This window comes from Lolium rigidum, chromosome 2 (genome assembly GCF_022539505.1).
Source record: "Lolium rigidum isolate FL_2022 chromosome 2, APGP_CSIRO_Lrig_0.1, whole genome shotgun sequence".
Taxonomy (NCBI): Eukaryota; Viridiplantae; Streptophyta; class Magnoliopsida; order Poales; family Poaceae; genus Lolium; species Lolium rigidum.
The window spans coordinates 192,703,666-192,729,245 of NC_061509.1; the positions used below are offsets into that span (position 1 = coordinate 192,703,666).

General features: G+C 43.9%; 1 protein-coding gene across 2 annotated transcripts; it reads left to right on the plus strand.

Moving 5' to 3' along the window:
• Positions 1-1,622: 1,622 nt before the first annotated feature.
• LOC124692767 (protein NRT1/ PTR FAMILY 6.4-like) lies at positions 1,623-6,390 on the plus strand. Of its 2 annotated transcripts, XM_047226200.1 has the most exons (4): positions 1,623-1,878; positions 2,031-2,363; positions 2,455-3,005; positions 5,300-6,390. In XM_047226200.1, exons 1-4 carry the CDS (start codon positions 1,876-1,878, stop codon positions 6,195-6,197), a joined length of 1,785 nt encoding a protein of 594 aa, XP_047082156.1. In that variant the 5' UTR covers positions 1,623-1,875; the 3' UTR covers positions 6,198-6,390. The 2 variants fall into 2 exon arrangements, with proteins under 2 accessions (XP_047082156.1, XP_047082155.1); XM_047226199.1 differs by lacking the exon at positions 1,623-1,878 and having other exon boundaries at positions 2,025-2,363.
• The last annotated feature ends 19,190 nt before the right edge of the window (positions 6,391-25,580 follow it).

Here is a 25,580-nt window from a genome sequence, read left to right on the forward strand (position 1 = left end):
ACCCTGGTCCTTCGATGATGATGACCATTGTGGTTCTGCGGATGACGCGGTGGTCGGATCTTCGTCTTGGTGATGGTCTAGGGCTTCATGTGTCGAGGTCAATGGTGGTAGACCCCTCTCCAGAGACCGCATAGTTTCAAGGCCGATGGTGGCCCCTCCACTTCGAGATCGGGTTTGATTCGACTCAGCGGGTGCTACACACGACATCCACCGTGGAGGTGTCAAGCCATGCCTGGCCGGCTGTGGTTATGCACGACGTCTCATGAGGAGGTGTCAAGTCATGCATGATATTGGTAGGTTCTACGCATGACCTATCTTCTGGCGACCTCAAGTCATGACAGTGGATGGAGGTGTGGTGGCATGGGACGTAATAGTCTTCCATTTTCTCCTCCAATGGCATCCGGTTAGTGAGAAGCTGCTAGCCGGACAAGTGATGATGGTAGAAGCAGAATATCGGGATTACACACTCCTAATCAAGTAATCGGGCAATGTCGATGTGTGCCTGCATCGTGCCCTTGTTGAAGGTGGCGCCTCGACAATCGGCTTTGGGGATAAAAATCCCGAAATCAAACTATAGTTGAAATCGTCATCATCCATGCACATATGATAATTCCTTCTTTAAGGCTTTCCTTAGGAGGTGTGTATATTCTTTTTGTTTTTTTCCTTTTACTATATGGTTGGTGGTAATCTGGTGGAGGTACTATCGTGAGGCATGATGCCTCGGGCTTGTTTACTTTTTTTACTTTTTGTATAGCTATTTTTGGCGGGCTTCTCTGGATTTTATTTATAAATGTTGTATGCATCAATCGATGCAGAGAAAATAGTACATGGTAGAGATACATGAAGTCCAGCGATTATAAAATAAAGTCTGAATGAAACAAGCAAATTTTCGTGATCTCCAAACTCTATTTTCTTTCAATACTTGTATTTTTCTGAAGGCAGCCCTAGAAAAATGATATATAGGTCAAACCACACACTTGTAAATACCAATAATGGCTTTCACATAATTTTGAGCCGCAATACCAATGCTACATGCACGTACAATACGATCAACATATTAATCAACCAACATCGACAAGAGTACTAGCACCAATATTCAAGGGACCGAACAGTTTGATCAACGCCAGTGAAGATACGAGAGAATAAATCACCACAGTTAAGGACGTAGCAACCGGGACAAATATTATGGGAACAATCCTCCTTCGGTAGTCATGAGAAGAAGTCTAAAATCGATACAGCGAAACAAAATGTGACTGACCATACATAGAGAAACATAATCTAACGACAGCATCACTAAAATCGCCACTAACATGGGGAAAGAGATCTTGTCGTCGAACAAGGACAGAAAATCACGCTCATGGTAGGCTATGCCATATTTTCCTCTAGTTTTTTTTTCTAAGAGGATCCCTAGTTGCAGGCTAATTGTCTTTCTGCTCGCATAGAGGATCCCTAGTTGCAGCCTTGGGCCAATCATTCCGTGCTTCACCCAGATTTGCCAAGCCATCCTGCACAGATCACAAAATCTGCCAGGTCATCGTATACTTGTCCGTGCTAGGCCAAAGCCGTGGCCGGCATATACATTCTCCAAGCTCTGCCCGCCTCACTGCCGCTTGTTCATTCCACGACAGCATACCCGGCCAGAAACGGAAGTAAAAGGGAGTTAATCCAGAAAAGCAACCAGCGAAACTCAAGATCAACCTCTCGACCCCCGATCGAGCACTGCTATAAAGCATCCCTCCACTCGTCCTCTCAGCTCTCAGAGCCTGACTCACAAGACAGACGGTCCTCTCCTCCTCGCTCCCTAGCTAGCTAATCGGGTCATTGTCTACACGAGCAGCAGGCAGCAGCTCGCTAGAGCTTACAACAGCGCCAGCAATGGTAGGTGCCCAAACAACCGCATGGCCACATGCTCTGATGCATCCTGTGCACATGCTCATGTTTCGCAAAAGCATGCTTATTTGCATGGCGATGGGATGAGATGCCAGGCTGCTAGCTCATGGTTCGTTGTGCTATGTGCTGAAAACATGCAGGTTTCTGCCGGTGGCCATGGCGGCTACAGCAACGCCGACGACGCCGTCGACTTCCGCGGCAACCCGGTGGACAAGTCCAAGACCGGGGGATGGCTCGGAGCCGGGCTCATCCTGGGGACGGAGCTCGCGGAGCGCGTGTGCGTGATGGGCATCTCCATGAACCTGGTGACGTACCTCGTCGGCTCCCTGCACCTCTCCAACGCCAAGTCCGCCAACGTCGTCACCAACTTCATGGGCACCCTCAACCTCCTCGCCCTCGTCGGCGGCTTCCTCGCCGACGCCAAGCTCGGCCGCTACCTCACCATCGCCATCTCCGCCACCATCGCCGCCATAGTAAGCTACCAACTACGCGCGTGTATACAATCAACTAGCACCGTCTGCATTGCCTCGTCAAATAGTTAACTGATTCCTCAAAAATTAACAGGGCGTGAGCCTTCTGACGGTGGACACGTTCCTGCCGAGCATGCGGCCGCCGCCGTGCGGGGACCCGCGGGGCGCGCAGGCGCACGAGTGCGTGCCGGCGAGCGGCGGGCAGCTGGCGCTTCTGTACGCGGCGCTGTACACCATCGCGGCGGGTGCGGGCGGGCTCAAGGCGAACGTGTCCGGGTTCGGGTCGGACCAGTTCGACGGGCGGAACCCGCGGGAGGAGCGGGCCATGGTCTTCTTCTTCAACCGCTTCTACTTCTGCATCAGCCTGGGATCCCTCTTCGCCGTCACCGTGCTGGTCTACATGCAGGACAACGTCGGCCGCGGCTGGGGCTACGGCGTGTCGGCCGCCTCCATGGTCCTCGGCGTCGTCGTGCTCGTGGCCGGGACGTCCAAGTACCGGTACCGGCGTCCCGAGGGGAGCCCGCTCACGGTGATTGGGAGGGTGCTGTGGACGGCTTGGAAGAAGCGCAAGCTGCCGCACCCAGCCGATGCCGGTGAGCTCAACGGGTTCTACGCCACCAAGGTGCCCTACACTGACAGGCTCAGGTAATAATGCCATCTACAAGATATTGCATTTAACCGCAATATTTTCACCAACAAGAAAAGCTACAGCGGCCTAATCTATTTAGCGGGTTTTTTTTGTACGAATTAGATGAAACTTTAGTTATAATTTGCCCCCCAAAAAGGAAAGCTATGACTTTAACCTGATTCCAGCTACAACTCATTCAACCATTCAACTCGCAATTTTTTTCAAATTAGATTAAATAAAAATTCAAAAAAATAGAAAATTAAAATGAGAAGAGAATATAAGTTCAGGAAGCTAAATTAGGGTCTAAATATGGCTATAGCCGGCTATTTACGGTATTTAGCCTATAGATAGCCTAGCTGTAGCCAGAGGTCTTCCAAAAAGCTATAGGTAAAGATAACTTTGCATCCACCGTACCTTGGAGAAAATCTCTTTTTCGATCATACTTATGCATGGTTGGGTCGATGCATCACAAATTCACAATATATCTACTGGTACATATCTCATAGATGCAACAGGACAATAATAGTGGACAGGCCATTTTACGTGGCAAGATGCTGCCAACATGTGCCACTATCCAGTACCAGTACTACTGTAGGAGTAGGATCATATGCATGTGGCTGCTCGAGCGTTCGTTGTTTCCGTCCTCATTTTGTTTCGAAAATAGGGCATTATTTCGTTCGAAGTAAAGAAAATGGTAGTAGAAAATTAATTCCTCTGTTCTATCTTGTTTTGGGTCTCAGCCACATAAAATTTCCATGGTTAGCATGGGCTATGGGTCAGCACCGTTCGCTCCCGGACAGCTAGGACTTTACTTCTCCTCTCACTACCATCGTGACACTTGTCTCCGTGTGTCATGTTGACGCTGAGATGGACGTACGAGCAAGAGAAGCTAGCAAAAACGACAACCCACATCACTGCTCCTCAGTTCCTTTCATTGCTGCCAGCATGCGACACAATACGCAAAAGCAAATCATTGCAGAGAAGGAAATAAAGCGTGAGGTGATCAGACTCCCGAGCTACCAAATCTCCAAGTGATCTTTAGAAGTTGCTGAAAACTAACGTTAAACAGATAGGGGCCGGGCTGCAGAATGAACTGTTCTCACATTCAGGATTAGTGGTCGCTATCTAGCTACTACAACCGTTAAGGATTATAATGCTTCTCAAAATTTAAACCCAACTTTAACCATCGAATTAATTTATAATACATAATATATTTGTTAGTATTAAAATTATACTGTTGTAAACTTATTTTAAATATGAATCTAATAATAATTTATGTAGCATATAATTTATATTTAATATGTTAAATTTATAGTTAAAGTTGAGCTTAAATTTCGAGAGGTATAATAATCCCTAACAGAGATAGTAGGAGTAACGACAAGTGAGCAATAACACCGATTGGCGAGTCACACGCACGCATTAGAAATTGCATTAGGTGATGCCACAATGCATACATGACTTGCGTCACCCCGCAAAGCTCAGAGCATTCGTACCTCAAACAGTTGGTCACTACGAATTACAATGATTTGGAAGTTGCCAACCAACATTTTGTGTGGGACTGGACAACTTTGCCACGTGGTAAACGAAAAAAAATTGCATTCACTCTACTAGACTCAATAAATTTCTAACGATTCGCTCCATATAATTTGGGATTACAAATGCATGAACATAAACTATATAGTCAGAGCGAACTCCTAAGAGCATGTCTAACAGACTCCCTAAAAGGGCCAACTCCGTAAAATAACCACCGAAATAAGGGGTATGGCTCTACCCGACGTCTAGCAGACCCCGTAAAACAGGCCCCCGCGTCGGTTTTTTACAGTTTCGGCTAGGGGGGTGGCTTCTGGCCCCCTACTTGTGCGGGGCGGGAGAGGAAATACAGGGCAAACCCCCCATCCCATTTCATCTATGTCGCGCGGACATTTCAGAATTCCCACCCGTTTTCCCCCGCGCCGCCGCCATAGCCACCTGCGCGCCGCCGCTGGAAACAGAATATTCCGTAGGATTCTGTTTTACTGGGTGGGGATACGGGATCTGCTAGCTCGGACGAGTTTTCGCCCGGTGGAAAGTGAATACAGGGTCCTCTACTCGCGTTTTACGGGGCAAATAAAATAGGGAGTCTGTTAGACATGCTCTAAGCCGATTGATATTTAGTTTGCCAAATTACCATTTAGCACCACGGCTCCGATATATAAACTTTATCCGCAATTTATCCATGTTCTCTTGTTTTTTTGACGAGTCATGCATGTAGTATCATGTTTTGATGCGCATCAATGAACGTGAGTGATTAACTTGTATGATGCGAATGCAGGTGCCTGGACAAAGCCGCAGTCGTGGATCAAGTCGACCTGGCAGCATCTCCGACCAAAACAAAAGAGCAGGCGTCAATGGCCTCAACAGTAACGGAGGTAGAGGAGGTTAAGATGGTGTTGAATCTGCTGCCCATCTGGTCCACCTGCATCCTGTTCTGGACAGTATACTCCCAGATGACCACGTTCTCTGTGGAGCAGGCGACCCGCATGGGCCGTCGCCTAAGCGCCGGCTTCGTCGTCCCGGCCGGCTCCCTCTCCGTCTTCCTCTTCCTCTCCATCCTCCTGTTCACCTCCCTCAACGAGCGCCTCTTGGTGCCGCTCGCCAGCCGTCTTACCCGGCGCCCGCAGGGGCTCACCTCGCTCCAGCGCGTCGGCACGGGCCTCGTCTTCGCGATCGTCGCCATGGCCGTCTCCGCGCTGGTCGAGAAGATGCGGCGCGACGCCTCCTTGAACGGGGTCGCCATCAGCGCGTTCTGGCTGGTGCCGCAGTTCTTCCTGGTGGGCGCCGGCGAGGCGTTCGCGTACGTGGGGCAGCTGGAGTTCTTCATCCGCGAGGCGCCGGAGCGGATGAAGTCCATGAGCACGGGGCTCTTCCTGGTGACGCTGTCAATGGGGTTCTTCCTGAGCAGCTTCCTCGTGTTCCTCGTCCACCACGTGACGCGGGGCACCTGGATACAGAACAACCTCGACACGGGGAGGCTCGACCTGTTCTACTGGATGCTGGCCGTGCTTGGGGTGGTCAACTTCGCGGCGTTCGTGCTGATCGCGAGGAGGCACGAGTACAAGGCCAGCACGTCGGCGGTGGTGGCGCCCGCTGGGGAGGAGGATGGTAGCTTGGGCAAGGAGATGGACGACGTCCTGGTGGTCAAGGAGAACGTTGAAGGGATGGATGTGTAGGGAGTGAGAGCTGTAGGAGGATATGCACCTGCGAGCGTTTGTATATACGTATCTTGTATAGCTCCGGTTGTTGGTAGTGTACTAGTGTATGCACGACATTTTCCTCAAGTTTGGATGTCGATCTGTATGCTCCCGAGTGTAGGTGCCGAGGAGAACACTGAGTTGAAGCAAAAACAAATATGGTTTGCGTAAACTACTCCCTCTGGTTTTATTTTTTCGTGTTTTAGGTTTGTTAGTCAAAAAATGCAAAGTTTAACAAAAAGATACCGTAAGAAAAATATAAATATTCATAATACAAATATATATAATACAAAAAATGTTTTAAAACGATTCTAATATAATAGATTTAATATTGTATATATTAATAACGTTTCATAAATATTAGTTAAACATACAAAGTTTGACCTTGACCTTACCAATCCTAGAACCCAAAATAATTATAAACGGTGTCAGTACATACATCTTTGGAAATCTCAAATGGCCCGCTGATCCTATTTTTGTTGTAAAGACTTTGAGACTGTGTCCAACTTTCTCAATAATGAGTCTTGATAAAGAAGATGTTGCTACTACTAGTCAGTTGTCAAATAAACAAAATAAGCCATGTTATATCAGCTGATGAAAGACCCCCTCGATAGTAAAATCATGCCCATATTACCAATAACACCATTTTGGTAATGTCAACCTGTGAAACTCAGTTGGAACAAATAAGGACTCTGCTAGACATCTTTGCCTCGTTTAATGCGTTAAAGATTTATTAACAAAAATTAGGAATGATGCCTATTAATGTTTGTTGGAGATATACCCAAGAGACAATAATAAAAGTGTTTATTGTTATATTTTAGTGTTCATGATAAATGTTTACATCCATGCTATAATTGTATTAACCGGGAACATTAATACTTGTGTGTTTTGTAAACATAAAAGAGTCTCTAGTAAGCCTCTTGTTAAACTAGCTTTTTAATTAATAGATGATCATTGTTTCCTGATCATGACCTTGGATGTTATTAATAACAAGATTATATCATTAGGTGAATGATGTGATGGACATGCACCCATAGTAAGCGTAGCATATGATCAAGTAATTAAGTTCGTTCTGCTTCAAGCTTTAAGATACATAGTAACCTAATATTTTTACCATGAGATCATGTTAATCACCTACACCGGATGGATGCTTTGATGACATCAAACACTACTTCTTAAATGGGTAGTTATAAAGGTGGCATTAAGTGTTTGAAAAGTATAGGTTGAAGCACGTGGATCAATAGTGGGATTTATCCATCCAAATGACGGATAGATATACTCTGGTCCCTCTCTGTGGAATGTCATCCAACTAGCTTGCAAGCATGTGACTGGCTCACAAGGGATGTCATATCACGGTACGAGTAAAGAGTACTTATCGGTAACGAGTTTCAATTAGGTATAGAGATACCAACGATCAAACTTCAGATAAGTAAAATATCGCGAGACAAAGGGAATCAGTATCGTATGTAAATGGTTTTTTCAATCACGGAGTCATCGTTGAATATGTGGGAGCTATTATGGATCTCCAGGTCCCACTATTAGTTATTGATCGGAGAAAAGTCTCGATCATGTCTGCATAGTTCACGGACCGTAGGGTGACACTCTTAAGGTTCGATGTCGTTTTAAGTAGATATGGAATATGGAATGAAGCTCGAATATTGTCCGGAGTCTCGGATAGGATCCAGGACATCACGAGGAATTCTGAAATGGTCCGAAGAATAAGATTCATATATAGGAAGTCACATTCCAAGTTTGGGAATAGTCTGGTGCATTCATGGAAGGTTGTAGAAGATTCTAGAATCATCCGGAATAAATCACTATGGTAGGTAGAGTCCGGGAGGGACTCCACCAACCCTAGACAACCCACCAAGTGGGAAGGTGGAGTCCATGGTGGACTCCACCTAGTTGGTCGGCCAAACTAGAAGGAAAGGGAGAAATCCCTTTCACTCTAGGTTTCTAATTTTAGTAAGTTTAGGAGTTGGACTCCAAAGTGGTTTTTGGGGGAACCCTAGGTTTTCCACCTATATATATAGAGGAGGAGAGGGAGGGGGCTGAACACACCAATCCAGCCGCACCACCAAGGGGCTCCCAGGCCGGCGCCCCAAGTGCCCCCTCTCCTAAAACGTAGCTACTCCCTCCTTTCTCTCTCTCTCCCGCACTACTTATGGTGAAGCCCTACCAGAGATCTTCACCACCACCATCACCACGCCGTTGATGTCTACGGGAGCTTCTATTCTTGTAGACATTGTTGGGCCTCCAAGAGCAGAGGTTTGTAGAACAGCAGCAACTTTCCCTTAAGTGGATCACCCAAGGTTTATCGAACTCAGGGAGGAAGAGGTCAAAGATATCCCTCTCATGCAACCCTGCAACCACAAAGCAAGAAGTCTCTTGTGTCCCCAACACACCTAATAGGTGTACTAGTTCGGCGAAGAGATAGTGAAATACAGGTGGTATGAATAAGTATGAGCAGTAGCAACGGTGCCGGAAAAGTAGCTTGTCAGGCGTGTAGTTGATGGTGGTAGTATTGCAGCGAGTAGTAACGCAATGAAACAAGTAAACAAGCAGCGATAGCGATATTTAGGAACAAGGCCTAGGGATTAGACTTTCGCTAGTGGACACTCTCAACATTGATCACATAACGTAATAGATAAATGCATACTCTACACTCTTGTTGGATGATGAACACATTGCGTAGGATTACACGAACCCTCAATGCCGGAGTTAACAAGCTCCACAATTCAATGTTCATATTTAAATAACCTTAGAGTGCATGAAAGATCAATTCGACTAAACCAAGTACTAACATAGTATGCACACTGTCACCTTCACACTATGTAGGAGGAATAGATCACATCAATACCATCATAGCAATAGTTAACTTCATAATCTACAAGAGATCATAATCATAGCATAAACCAAGTACTAACACGGATGCACACACTGTCACCATTACACCGTGCGGGAGGAATAAAACTACTTTAATAACATTGCTAGAGTAGCACATAGATAAATTGTGATACAAAATACATTGCAATCATAAAGGGATATAAATAAGCACTTCACTATGCCATTCATAACGGTGAATAAGTATTCTGTGAAATATAGCCTAAGAGACCCACACGGTGCACACACTGTCACCTTTACACACGTGGGACAAGGAGTCTCCGGAGATCACATAAGTAAAATTCACTTGACTAGCATAACGACATCTAGATTACAAGCATCATCATATGAATCTCAATCATGTAGGGCAGCTCATGAGATTATTGTATTGAAGCACATAGGAGAGAGATTAACCACATAGCTACCGGTACAGCCCCGAGCCTCGATGGAGAACTACTCCCTCCTCATGGGAGACAGCAGCGTTGATGGAGATGGCAGTGGTGTCGATGGAGAAGCCTTCCGGGGGCACTTCCCCGCCCCGGCGGAGTGCCGGAACAGAGACTCCTGTCCCCCAGATCTTGGCTTCGCGATGGCGGCGGCTCTGGAAGGTTTCTCGTACCGTGGCTTTTTTCGTATCGAGGTTTTAGGTCGAGGGGCTTCTTATAGGCGAAGAGGCGGCGTCAGAGGTTCGAAGAGGCGGCGGCACCATAGGGTGGCGCGGGCCACACCAAGGCCGCGCCGTCCTATGGTCCCGTGGGCCCGTGCCCCCTCTCTGGCGGTTCTCGGGTGTTCTGGATGCTTCCGGGCAAAATAGGATGCTGGGTCTTGATTTCATCCAATTCCGAGAATATTTCTTTACTAGGATTTCTGAAACCAAAAACAGCAGAAAACAGGAACTGGCACTTCGGCATCTTGTTAATAGGTTAGTTCCAGAAAATGCACGAATAAGACATAAAGTGTGCATAAAACATGTAGATATCATCAATAATGTGGCATGGAACATAAGAAATTATCGATACGTCGGAGACGTATCAGCATCCCCAAGCTTAGTTCTGCTCGTCCCGAGCAGGTAAAACGATAACAAAGATAATTTCTGAAGTGATATGCCAACATAACCTTGATCATACTATTGTAAGCATATGTAATGAATGCAGCGATCAAAACAATGGTAATGACATGAGTAAACAAGTGAATCATAAAGCAAAAACTTTTCATGAATAGTACTTCAAGACAAGCATCAATAAGTCTTGCATAAGAGTTACTCATAAAGCAATAATTTAAAGTAAAGACATTGAAGCAACACAATGGAAGATTAAGTTTCAGCGGTTGCTTTCAACTTGTAACATGTATATCTCAATGATAGTTTGTCAATGCAAAGCAATATAACAAGTGCAATATGCAAGTATGTAGGAATCAATGCACAGTTCACACAAGTGTTTGCTTCTTGAGATGGAGAGAAATAGGTGAACTGACTCAACATAAAAGTAAAAAAGAAAGGTCCTTCAAAGAGGAAAGCATCGATTGCTATATTTGTGCTAGAGCTTTTATTTTGAAAACATGAAACAATTTTTTCAACGGTAGTAATAAAGCATATGAGTTATGAAAATTATATCTTACAAGTTGCAAGTCTCATGCATAGTATACTAATAGTGCCCGCACCTTGTCCTAATTAGCTTGGACTACCGGATCATCGCAATACACATGTTTTAACCATGTGTCACAATGGGGTACCTCCATGCCGCATGTACAAAGGTCTAAGGAGAAAGCTCGTATTTTGGATTTCTCGCTTTTAATTATTCTCAACTTAGACATCCATACCGGGACAACATGGACAACAGATAATGGACTCCTCTTTAATGCATAAGCATGTGGCAACAATTATTATTCTCATATGAGATTGAGGATATATGTCCAAAACTGAAACTTCCACCATGAATCATGGCTTTAGTTAGCGGCCCAATGTTCTTCTCTAACAATATGTATGCTCCAACCATAAAGGTGGTAGATCTCTCTTACTTCTGACAAGACGGACATGCATAGCAACTCACATGATATTCAACAAAGAATAGTTGATGGCGTCCCTGGAAGCATGGTTATCGCACAACAAGCAACTTAATAAGAGATAAAGTGCATAAGTACATATTCAATACCACAATAGTTTTTAAGCTATTTGTCCCATGAGCTATATATTGCAAAGGCGAATGATGGAATTTTAAAGGTAGCACTCAAGCAATTTACTTTGGAATGGCGGAGAAATACCATGTAGTAGGTAGATATGGTGGACACAAATGGCATAGTGGTTGGCTCAAGTATTTTGGATGCATGAGAAGTATTCCCTCTCGATACAAGGTTTAGGCTAGCAAGGTTATTTGAAACAAACACAAGGATGAACGGTGCAGCAAAACTCACATAAAAGACATATTGTAAACATTATAAGACTCTACACCATCTTCCTTGTTGTTCAAAACTCAATACTAGATGTTATCTAGACTATAGAGAAACCAAATATGCAAACCAAATTTTAGCATGCTCTAGGTATTTCTTCATTAATGGGTGCAAAGTATATGATGCAAGAGCTTAAACATGAGCACAACAATTGCCAAGTATCCCATTATCCAAGACATTTTGGAGTTACTACATGTAGCATTTCCCAATTCCAACCATATAACAATTTAACGAAGCAGTTTCAACCTTCGCCATGAACATTAAAAGCTAAGAACACATGTGTTCATATGAACCAGCGGAGCGTGTCTCTCTCCCACACAAGCATTTTATTCAGAGAATGAAAATAACAAAACAAAAATAAAAGCACACAGATGCTCCAAGTAAAGTACATAAGATGTGGCCGAATAAAAATATAGTTTCAAGAGAAGGAACCTGATAATTTGCCGATGAAGAAGGGGATGCCTTGGGCATCCCCAAGCTTAGACGCTTGAGTCTTCTTAGAATATGCAGGGGTGAACCACCGGGGCATCCCCAAGCTTAGAGCTTTCACTCTTCTTGATCATAGTATATCATCCTCCTCTCTTGACCCTTGAAAACTTCCTCCACACCAAACTCGAAACAACTCATTAGAGGGTTAGTGCACAATAAAAATTCACATGTTCAGAGGTGACACAATCATTCTTAACACTTCTGGACATTGCATAAAGCTACTGGACATTAATGGATCAAAGAAATTCATCCAACATAGCAAAAGAGGCAATGCGAAATAAAAGGCAGAATCTGTCAAAACAGAACAGTCCGTAAAGATGGATTTTATTAGGGCACCAGACTTGCTCAAATGAAAATTCCCAAATTGAATGAAAGTTGCGTACATATCTGCGGATCACTCAAGTAAATTGGCTTAATTTTCTGAGTTACCTACAGAGAATTAGACCCAGATTCGTGACGACAAAGAAATCAGTTTACGCGCAGTAATCCAAATCTAGTATCAACCTTTCTATCAACGACTTTACTTGGCACAACAAAACACAAAACTAAGATAAGGAGAGGTTGCTACAGTAGTAAACAACTTCCAAGACACAAATATAAAACAAAGTGCTGTAGCAAAATAACACATGGGTTATCTCCCAAGAAGTTCTTTCTTTATAGCCGTTAAGATGGGCTCAGCGAGTTTTAATGATGCACTCGCAAGAAATAGTATTTGAAGCAAAAGAGAGCATCAAGAGGCAAATTCAAAACAAATTTAAGTCTAACATGCTTCCTATGCATAGGAATCTTGTAAATAAACAAGTTCATGAAGAGCAAAGTAACAAGCATAGGAAGATAAAACAAGTGTAGCTTCAAAAATTTCAGCACATAGAGAGGCATTTTAGTAACATGAAAATTTTTACAACCATATTTTCCTCTCTCATAATAACTTTAAGTAGCAACATGAGCAAACTCAACAATATAACTATCACATAAAGCATTCTTATCATGAGTCTCATGCATAAAATTATTACTCTCCACATAAGCATAATCAATTTTATTAGTAATAGTGGGAGCAAATTCAACAAAGTAGCTATCATTATTATTCTCATCAAGTGTAGGAGGCATAGTATAATCACAACAAAGTTTACTCTCCATAGTAGGTGGCACCAAAAGACCACTATCATTATAATCATCATATATGGGAGGCAAAGTATCATCAAAGAAAATTTTCTCCTCAATGCTTGGGGGACTAAAAAGATCATGAAAACCAGCTTCCCCAAGCTTAGAACTTTCTATATCATTATCAACAATGGTGTTCAAAGCGTTCATACTAATATTACTACCAGCATGCAAATAAGATTTCATAGGTTTTTTAATTTTCGCATTAAACCATCCATGTCTTAAATCAGGAAATAGAATAAGAAGCTCATTCTTGTCCATTATGCCAAACTAGTGTAAACAAGAAACAAAAAGATGCAATTGCAGGATCTAAAGGAAATAGCTTCGAGTACTTACAACGGCGAAAATAGCTTAGTAGCCGAGATCCGGAGTGTGAGTACCTTTTACCTTTCCTCCCCGGCAACGGCGCCAGAAAATAGCTTGATGTCTACGGGAGCTTGTATTCTTGTAGACAGTGTTGGGCCTCCAAGAGCAGAGGTTTGTAGAACAGCAGCAACTTTCCCTTAAGTGGATCACCCAAGGTTTATCGAACTCAGGGAGGAAGAGGTCAAAGATATCCCTCTCATGCAACCCTGCAACCACAAAGCAAGAAGTCTCTTGTGTCCCCAACACACCTAATAGGTGTACTAGTTCGGCGAAGAGATAGTGAAATACAGGTGGTATGAATAAGTATGAGCAGTAGCAACGGTGCCAGAAAAGTAGCTTGCTGGCGTGTAGTTGATGGTGGTAGTATTGCAGCAGTAGTAACGCAGTAAAACAATAAACAAGCAGCGATAGCAGTATTTAGGAACAAGGCCTAGGGATTAGACTTTCGCTAGTGGACACTCTCAACATTGATCACATAACAGAATAGATAAATGCATACTCTACACTCTTGTTGGATGATGAACACATTGCGTAGGATTACACGAACCCTCAATGCCGGAGTTAACAAGCTCCACAATTCAATGTTCATATTTAAATAACCTTAGAGTGCATGAAAGATCAATTCGACTAAACCAAGTACTAACATAGTATGCACACTGTCACCTTCACACTATGTAGGAGGAATAGATCACATCAATACCATCATAGCAATAGTTAACTTCATAATCTACAAGAGATCATAATCATAGCATAAACCAAGTACTAACACGGATGCACACACCGTCACCATTACACCGTGCGGGAGGAATAAAACTACTTTAATAACATTGCTAGAGTAGCACATAGATAAATTGTGATACAAAATACATTGCAATCATAAAGGGATATAAATAAGCACTTCACTATGCCATTCATAACGGTGAATAAGTATTCTGTGAAATATAGCCTAAGAGACCCACACGGTGCACACACTCTGTCACCTTTACACACGTGGGACAAGGAGTCTCCGGAGATCACATAAGTAAAATTCACTTGACTAGCATAACGACATCTAGATTACAAGCATCATCATATGAATCTCAATCATGTAGGGCAGCTCATGAGATTATTGTATTGAAGCACATAGGAGAGAGATTAACCACATAGCTACCGGTACAGCCCCGAGCCTCGATGGAGAACTACTCCCTCCTCATGGGAGACAGCAGCGTTGATGGAGATGGCGAGTGGTGTCGATGGAGAAGCCTTCGGGGGCACTTCCCGCCCGGCGGAGTGCCGGAACAGAGACTCCTGTCCCCCAGATCTTGGCTTCGCGATGGCGGCGGCTCTGGAAGGTTTCTCGTACCGTGGCTTTTTCGTATCGAGGTTTTAGGTCGAGGGGCTTCTTATAGGCGAAGAGGCGGCGTCAGAGGGTCGAAGAGGCGGCGGCACCATAGGGTGGCGCGGGCCACACCAAGGCTGCGCCGGCCTATGGTCCCGTGGGCCCGTGCCCCCTCTCTGGCGGTTCTCGGGTGTTCTGGATGCTTCCGGGCAAAATAGGATGCTGGGTCTTGATTTCGTCCAATTCCGAGAATATTTCTTTACTAGGATTTCTGAAACCAAAAACAACAGAAAACAGGAACTGGCACTTCGGCATCTTGTTAATAGGTTAGTTCCAGAAAATGCACGAATAAGACATAAAGTGTGCATAAAACATGTAGATATCATCAATAATGTGGCATGGAACATAAGAAATTATCGATACGTCGGAGACGTATCAGCCGTCGTGTTGGCGGGATTCCGAGGATGATCTACTACATCCGCTGCCCGCTGGAACATGGAGAAGGACATCATCATCGACGCCGTACGTGTGACCGAGTGCGGAGGTGCTGCCCGATTGTGGCACCATCAAGATCTTCTACGCGCTTTTGAAAGCGGCACGTGATCCACCACGAGATTTATCCCGTTAACGCTTAGCGATCTTCGAGGGTATGTTGATCTTCACCTCGTTGCTACCATCTACTAGATTAGATATTGACTTGTTATTCGTTCTTGCGGTAGGAATTTTTTTGTTTTCTATGCTACGAATCACTACAGTGGTATCAGAGCCGTGTCTATGCATAGATTGGTTGCACGAGTAGAACACAATGGTTTTGTGGGCGTTGATGATTTTGTTGTCGTTTTCTTATCGTGTATTTTGTATCTTGCGGCATGGTGGGATGAAGCAACCCGGGCTAACCTTACATGACTGCGTTCATGATACTTGCTCCACGCTTCACATGCAACTTGTATTGCATAAGTGGCTTTGCGGGTGTCAGTTTCTCTCACCATAGTTAAGATCCAATTTACAATCTGCACTTGACAAACTTGTATCAGTATTGGTTCATGTTCGTAGTGACATAGGCATCCCCAATGGGCCTGCCGAAGAAGATACCCGGGGTTTACTGGAGGCCCACGACCCGACGTTTTACATAGTTTGGAAAGATAGAATTGTATTAGGAATATCAACTTGTAATTGTTACGGGACGGTTCAGAAACCCTCCCGGACTCTGTAACTTGTGCATCACGAAACCCTCGGCTCCGCCTCCTATATAAGGGGGAGCCGAGGGACAAAGAAAGGATCGATTCATTGTTTCACGCAACCCTAGTTTTCATAGCAATCGAGCACTTTTCCGGCTGAAACCTTCGAGATCTACTTGCCCTCTACTTCCAACTAAACTCTAGTCTACAACTTGTAGGCATTGATAAGTACCCCTTATCAATTGGCGCCGTCTGTGGGGATTAGAGGCGACAAGGTTCTGATCTCGATGGCACGTTCGACATCATCAACATCTTCGGTAGCAAGCAACGTGATGGATCAAGGTAAACAGATCGAAACCACTCTAGTCGATTTTGTTCCTCACCCACCCTCCCGTATGGATGCATATGCGTATCTGAAGGAGCCCATGGATATGGCGTTCGGAAAGTTCCACTTCCGCGTCGGGAAGGAAGGATCTCATCGACTCACAAGATCGGATTCGGCGAGATCGGGTGCAGCTGGCTCCGGTTCATCGGGATCGGTTTCATCGTTCGAGTCTGGCGATGAAGAGATTTCGTCGGCAATCTCCACCAAGCTTGCATCAAGCAGCGAACTCATCAAGATCTTCAGCAACATATCCGTCGGGTCGTCTGCAGACTCTGATATAAGCAGCGACTCCGACAGCGTCGACGTTTTCGATTTCGTCGACAGATCTACTTCTATTCGTGAGGTTTTCGCCGATCTATATGACGGTGTCACTGATATCGACGACAATCAAGCTTCTACACATCACCAAATATATGCCATTGAGGAGGCAAGTCGAGCAGGGCCGGAAACATCAGAGGCCTTCGACGATGCGGGAAACCCATATGTCGATCCCGCTGATCTCAGGCGAGGTTTAGGCACAAAATATGTTGGGCCCACACCGCGTCTAAGGGTTCAACTCCCACAAGCAGCGTGGGACAGAGCCGCAAGAGCCATGGATGGTACGGAACCATTGACCACAACTGCTACGGCGGAAGAATTGCAAGCGTACCAATACAGACTCGCCCGTGTTGGACGAGAATTAGAAAAACAGACAGCTGATCTGAATAGAAGAAGGGAGGCAACTGCCAAGTCAAGCAGGCGAAGGGCAGAGTTGAGCCGACAATCAGGTACTTCGGCAGATAGTCACAGAGCAAGATCTCGGCTGCAAAATATACCTGAGGCCGACAGGGAGAACTTGATCCAAAACCTCGACATGTCCTTCATGTCGATCGACACAAGAGGGAACATTATCCCAAAAACTCCGGAAGCAGGATATATGGCGACACAGGCCTTTATACTGGCAAACAGACCACCTGCAGGAGATCCAAGAGAGGCATTGTATAACATGGCTTCGGTAGGAGTCGGCGTCATGGGGACGGCGTTTGCAAGTACAAGCACACCTCCCGAAGGTGTGATTGCGCGTAGTTAACACGTCCGTTGGGAACCCCAAGAGGAAGGTATGATGCGCACAGCAGCAAGTTTTCCCTCAGTAAGAAACCAAGGTTATCGAACCAGTAGGAGCCAAGAAGCACGTTGAAGGTTGATGGCGGCGGAGTGTAGTGCGGCGCAACACCGGGGATTCCGGCGCCAACGTGGAACCCGCACAACACAATCAAAGAACTTTGCCCCAACGTAACGGCGAGGTTGTCAATCTCACCGGCTTGTCTGTAAACAAAAGATTAGATGTATAGTGTGGATGATGATGTTTGTTTGCGAAGAACAAGTAAAGAACAATTGCGATAGATTGTATTTCAGATGTAAAGAATAGGACCGGGGTCCACAGTTCACTAGCGGTGTCTCTCCCATAAGATAGCGGATGTTGGGTGAACAAATTACAGTTGGGCAATTGCCAAATAAAGAAGGCATAACAATGCACATACATATATCATGATGAGCACTATGAGATTTAATCAGGGCATTACGACAAAGTACATAGACCGCTATCCAAGCATGCATCTATGCCTAAAAAGTCCACTTTCAGGTTATCATCCGAACCCCTTCCGGTATTAAGTTGCAAACAACAGACAATTGCATTAAGTATGGTGCGTAATGTAATCAACACAAATATCCTTAGACAAAGCATCGATGTTTTATCCCTAGTGGCAACAACACATCCACAACCTTAGAACTTTCTGTCACTTGTCCCGGATTTAATGGAGGCATGATCCCACTATCGAGCATAAATACTCCCTCTTGGAGTCACAAGTATCAACTTGGCCGAGCCTCTACTAGCAACGGAGAGCATGCAAGAACATAAATAACATATATGATAGATTGATAATCAACTTGACATAGTATTCAATATTCATCGGATCCCAACAAACACAACATGAAGGATTACAAATAGATGATCTTGATCATGATAGGCAGCTCACAAGATCTAACATGATAGCACAATGGGGAGAAGACGACCATCTAGCTACTGCTATGGACCCATAGTCCAGGGGTGAACTACTCACACATCAATCCGGAGGCGATCATGGCGATGAAGAGACCTCCGGGAGATGATTCCCCTCTCCGGCGAGGTGCCGGAGGCGATCTCCTGAATCCCCGAGATGGGATTGGCGGCGGCGGCGTCTCGGTAAGGTTTTCCGTATCGTGGCTCTCGGTGCTCGGGGGTTTCGCGACGGAGGCTTTAAGTAGGCGGAAGGGCAGGTCAAGAGGCGCCACGGGGGCCCCACACAACAGGCCGGCGCGACCAAGGCCCAGGCCGCGCCGCCCTAGTGTCTGGCCACCTCGTGGCCCCACTTCGTCTATCCTTCGGACTTCTGGAAGCTTCGTGCAAAAATAGGACCCTGGGCATTGATTTCGTCCAATTCCGAGAATATTTCCTTTGTAGGATTTCTGAAACCAAAAACAGCAGAAAACAACAACTGGCTCTTCGGCATCTCGTCAATAGGTTAGTGCCGGAAAATGCATAAATATGTATAAAACATGTGAGTATCATCATAAAAGTAGCATGGAACATAAGAAATTATAGATACTTTTGGGACGTATCAAGGTGCCGCAAGGCGAAATAGTCCACGACCTGCAGGGCAGTCCAACCACCCTGATGTCTACGGGTGCTTCTATTCTTGTAGACAGTGTTGGGCCTCCAAGAGCAGAGGTTTGTAGAACAGCAGCAAGTTTCCCTTAAGTGGATCACCCAAGGTTTATCGAACTCAGGGAGGAAGAGGTCAAAGATATCCCTCTCAAGCAACCCCGCAATCACGATACAAGAAGTATCTTGTGTCCCCAACACACCTAATACACTTGTCGGATGTATAGGTGCACTAGTTCGGCGAAGAGATAGTGAAATACAAGTAGTATGAATGAATATGAGCAGTAGTAACGGCGCCGGAAAAGTGCTTTGCTGGCGTGCAGTTGATGGTAGTAATATTGCAGGAAGTAAAGATGCAGTAAAATAGTAAACAAGCGATGATTGCAGTATTTGGAAACAAGGCCTAGGGATCATACTTTCACTAGTGGACACTCTCAACATTGATCACATAATAAATAAGTTCTCTTCCTTTGTGCTACATATACTCTTGTTTGATAATGAACACCATTCGTTGTGTAGGGCTACAAGAGCACCTCAATGCCGGAGTTAACAAGCTCCACAACATTCGGCATTCATATTTAAGTAACCTTTAGAGCATAATAGATCTTTGCAATTTAAACCGAGTACTAACATAGCATACACACTGTCACCTTTACACTATGAAGGGGGAATAAATCACATCAATACTATCATAGTAATAATTAACTCCATAACCTACAAGAGATTATGATCATAACCTACGCCAAGTACTACACGATGCACACACTGTCACCATTACACCGTGAAGGAGGAATAGACTACTTTAATAACATCACAAGAGTAGCACATAGACTAATAGTGATACAAAGCTCATATGAATCTCAATCATGTAAGGCAGCTCATGAGATCATTGTATTGAAGTACATAGGAGAGAGATTAACCACATAGCTACCGGTACAACCCTTAGCCTCGATGGAGAACTACTCCCTCCTCATGGGAGACAGCAGCGTTGATGAAGATGGCGGTGGTGTCGATGGAGAAGCCTTCCGGGGGCACTTCCCCGTCCCGGCGGCGTGCCGGAACAGAGACTCCTGTCCCCCAGATCTTGGCTTCGCGATGGCGGCGGCTCTGGAAGGTTTCTCGTACCGTGACTTTTCCGTCTCGAAGATTTAGGTCAGGGAGCTTTAAATAGGCAAAGAGGCGGAGTCGGAGGGGGTACAGAGCCGCCACACAATAGGGGGGCGCGGGCCCTAGCCTGGCCGCGCCAGCCCCATTTGTGGGCCCCATGTGGCTCTCCTCTTGTGGCTCTCGGGTGTTCTTGAAGCTTCGTAGAATTCTAAGATGCTGGGCGTTGATTTCGTCCGATTCCGAGAATATTTCCTTACTAGGATTTCTGAAACCAAAAACAGCAGAAAACAGGAACTGACACTTCGGCATCTCGTCAATAGGTTAGTTCCGGAAAACGCATCAAAACGATATAAAGTGTGAACAAAACATGTAGGTATTGTCATAAAACTAGCATGGAACATAAGAAATTATAGATACGTTTGAGACGTATCAAGCATCCCCAAGCTTAGTTCCTACTCGCCCTCGAGTAGGTAAACGATAACAATGATAATTTCTTAAGTGACATGCTACCAACATAATCTTGATCAACATTATTGTAGAGCATATGAAATGAATGAAGTGATAGTAAAGATAATGACTAAACAACTGAATCATGTAGCAAAGACTTTTCATGAATAGTACTTTCAAGACAAGCATCAATAGGACTTGCATAAGAGTTACTCATAAAGCAATAGATTCAAAGTAGAAGGCATTGAAGCAACACAAAGGATGATTAAGTTTCAGCAATTGCTTTCAACTTGTAACATGTATATCTCATGGATAGTTGTCAACATAAAGCAATATAACAAGTGCAATAGGTAAACATGTAAGAATCAATGCACACAGTTGACACAAGTGTTTGCTTCTAAGATAGAAAGAAGTGGGTAAACTGACTCAACATAAAGTAAAAGAAAGGCCCTTCACAGAGGGAAGCAGGGATTAAATCATGTGCTAGAGCTTTTTAAGTTTTGAAATCATATAGAGAGCATAAAAGTAAAGTTTTGAGAGGTGTTTGTTGTTGTCAACGAATGGTAATGGGTACTCTAACTACCTCATCAACCAGACTTTCAAGAGCGGCTCCCATGAAGGACGTTATCTCTACCAGCAAGGTAGATCATCCCTCTTCTCTTTTGCTTACACATGTATTTTAGTTTCATTATTTATAGATGACACTCCTCCCAACCTTTTTGCTTACACAAGCCATGGCTAACCGAATCCTCGGGTGCCTTCCAACATTCACATACCATGAAGGAGTGTCTATTTGCAAAATTAAGTTGCTTACTGATAGATCAGGGCAAAGCATGTGAAGAGAATTATTAATGCAAGTTAATTAATTGGGGCTGGGCACCCCATTGCCAGCTCTTTTTGCAAAATTATTGGATAAGCGGATATGCCACTAGTCCATTGGTGAAAGTCTGTCAGAAGTAAATGACAAGATCGAAAGATAAACACCACATACTTCCTCCTGAGCTGTAAAACATTGAAACAAATAAGAGATAATAGCTTTTGAATTGTTTAAAGGTAGCACATGAAGTATTTGCTTGGAATGGCAGAGAAATACCATGTAGTAGGTAGATATGGTGGACACAGATGGCATAGTTTTTGGCTCAAGGATTTGGATGCACGAGAAGAATTCCTCTCAATACAAGGCTAGGCTAGCAAGGTTGTTTGAAGCAAACTCAAGTATAAAACGGTGCAGCAAGACTCACATATGAACATATTGTAAGCATTATAAGACTTTACATCGTCTTCCTTGTTGTTCAAACACCTTAACCAGAAAATATCTAGACTCTAGAGACCCATCATGCAAACCAAATTTTAACAAGCTCTATGTAGTTCTTCATTAATAGGTGCAAAGTACATGATGCAAGAGCTTAAACATGATCTATATGAGCACAACAATTGCCAAGTATCAAATTATTCAAGACATTATACCAATTACCACATGCAGCATTTTCTGTTTCCAACCAAATAGCAATTAATGAAGCGGTTTTCAACTCCGCCATGAACATTAAAGATAGAACTAAGAACACCAGTGTTCATATGAAAAAGCGGAGCGTGTCTCTCTCCCACATAAGCATTAATTTATTCAAACATAAACAAAAATAAAAACAAACAGACGCTCCAAGTAAAGTACATAAGATGTGACCAAATAAAAATATAGTTTCAAGAGAAGAAACCTGATAAGTTGATGAAGAAGGGGATGCCTTGTGCATCCCCAAGCTTAGACGCTTGAGTCTTCTTGAAATATGCAGGGATGAACCACGGGGGCATCCCCAAGCTTAGACTTTTCACTCTTCTTAATCATATATCATCCTCCTCTCTTGACCCTTGAAAACTTCCTCCACACCAAACTCGAAACAAACTCATTAGAGGGTTAGTGCATAATCAAAATTTCACATGTTCAGAGGTGACACAATCATTCTTAACACTTCCGGACATTGCCCAAAGCTACTGGAAGTCAATGGAACAAAGAAATCCATCCAACACGAGCAAAAGAGGCAATGCGAAATAAAAGGCAGAATCTGTCAAAACGAACGATCTGTAAAGACGAATTTTTAAGAGGCACTGGACTTGCTCAGATGAAAATGCTCAAATTGAATGAAAGTTGCGTACATATCTTAGGATCACGCACGTAAATTGGCAGATTTTTCTGAGTTACCTACAGATAACCCTGCCCAAATTCGTGACGACAAGAAATGCTGTTTCACGCGCAGTAATCCAAATCTAGTATGAACCTTGCTATCAAAGACTTTACTTGGCACAACAATGCAATAAAATAAGATAAGAAGAGGTTGCTACAGTAGTAACAACTTCCAAGACTCAAATATAAAACAAAATTGCTGTAGTAAAATAAACACATGGGTTATCTCCCAAGAAGTTCTTTCTTTATAGCCATTAAGATGGGCTCAGTAATTTCAATGATGCACTCCCAAGAAATAAGAGTTGAAGCAAAAGAGAGCATCAAAAAGCAAATTCAAAACACATTTAAGTCTAACATGCTTCCTATGCATAGGAATCTTGTAAATAAACAAGTTCATGAAGAGCAAAGTAACAAGCATAGGAAGATAAAACCAGTGTAACTTAAAAAAATTCAGCATATAGAGAGGTGTTTTAGTAACATGAAAATTTCTACAACCATATTTTCCTCTCTCATAATAACTTTCAGAGGCATCATGAACAAACTCAACAATATAAGTATCACATAAAGCATTCTTATTCACATGCATAAAAGTATCATTACTCTCCACATAAGCATAATCAATTTTATTAGTTGTAGTGGGAGCAAATTCAACAAAGTAGCTATCATTATTATTCTCATCAAGTGTAGGAGGCATAGTATAATCATAATCAAATTTACTCTCCATAGTAGGCGGCACCAAAAGACCACTATCATTATAATCATCATATATGGGAGGCATATCATAATCAACATAAACTTTCTCCTCAATACCCGGAGGACTAAAGAGATCATTTTCATCAAAACCGACCTCCCCAAGCTTAGAATTTTCCATAGCATTAGCAACAATGGTGTTCAAAGCATTCATACTAATAACATTCCCATTAGCATGCATATAAAGTTACATGGGTTTTTAAATTCTCTCTTCAAACACATCATGTCCTAATTCAAGATAAAGTTCATAAAGATCTCTCATTGTGTTGTTGTTTTCCATTAAGCCTAACTAGTGTTTAACAAGAAACAAAAAGATGCAATTGCAGGATCTAAAGGAAATAGCTTCGACACACACACAACGACAACAAAAAAGTACTTAGTTACCTGGGACCGGAGTATGAGTGCCTTTTACCTTTCCTCCCGACAGCGGCGCTCGGAAAAGTGCTTGATGTCTACGGGTGCTTCTATTCTTGTAGACGGTGTTGGACCTCCAAGAGCGAGAGGTTTGTAGAACAGCAGCAAGTTTCCCTTAAGTGGATCACCCAAGGTTTATCGAACTCGGGGAGGAAGAGGTCAAAGATATCCCTCTCAAGCAACCCTGCAATCACGATACAAGAAGTCTCTTGTGTCCCCAACACACCTAATACACTTGTCAGATGTATAGGTGCACTAGTTCGACGAAGAGATAGTGAAATACAAGTAGTATGAATGAATATGAGCAGTAGTAACGGCGCCAGAAAAGTGCTTGCTGGCTTGCAGTTGATGGTAGTAATATTGCAGGAAGTAAAGATGCAGTAAAACAGTAAATAAGCGATGATTGTAGTACTTGGAAACAAGGCCTAGGGATCATACTTTCACTAGTGGACACTCTCAACATTGATCACATAATAAATAAGTTCTCTTCCTTTGTGCTACATATACTCTTGTTTGATAATGAACACCATTCGTTGTGTAGGGCTACAAGAGCACCTCAATGCCGGAGTTAACAAGCTCCACAACATTCGGCATTCATATTTAAGTAACCTTTAGAGCATAATAGATATTTGCAATTTAAACCGAGTAATAACATAGCATACACACTGTCACCTTTACACTATGAAGGGGGAATAAATCACATCAATACTATTATAGTAATAATTAACTCCATAACCTACAAGAGATTATGATCATAACCTACGCCAAGTACTACACGATGCACACACTGTCACCATTACACCATGAAGGAGGAATAGACTACTTTAATAACATCACAAGAGTAGCACATAGACTAATAGTGATACAAAGCTCATATGAATCTCAATCATGTAAGGCAGCTCATGAGATCATTGTATTGAAGTATATAGGAGAGAGATTAACCACATAGCTACCGGTACAGCCCTTAGCCTCGATGGAGAACTACTCCCTCCTCATGGGAGACAGTAGCGTTGATGAAGATGGCGGTGGTGTCGATGGAGAAGCCTTCCGGGGGCACTTCCCCGTCCCGGCGGCGTGCCGGAACAGAGACTCATGTCCCCCACATCTTGGCTTCGCGATGGCGGCGGCTCTGGAAGGTTTCTCGTACCGTGGCTTTTCCGTCTCGAAGATTTAGGTTAGGGAGCTTTAAATAGGCGAAGAGGCGGAGTCGGAGGGGGTACGGAGCCGCCACACAATAGGGGGGCGCGGGCCCTAGCCTGGCCGCGCCAGCCCCATGTGTGGGCCCCCTGTGGCTCTCCTCTTGTGGCTCTCGGGTGTTCTGGAAGCTTCGTGGAATTCTAAGATGCTGGGCGTTGATTTCGTCCGATTCCGAGAATATTTCCTTACTAGGATTTCTGAAACCAAAAACAGCGGAAAACGAGAGCTGGCACTTCGGCATCTCGTCAATAGGTTAGTTCCGGAAAACGCATCAAAACGATATAAAGTGTGAACAAAACATGTAGGTATTGTCATAAAACTAGCATGGAACATAAGAAATTATAGATACGTTTGAGACGTTGTTGA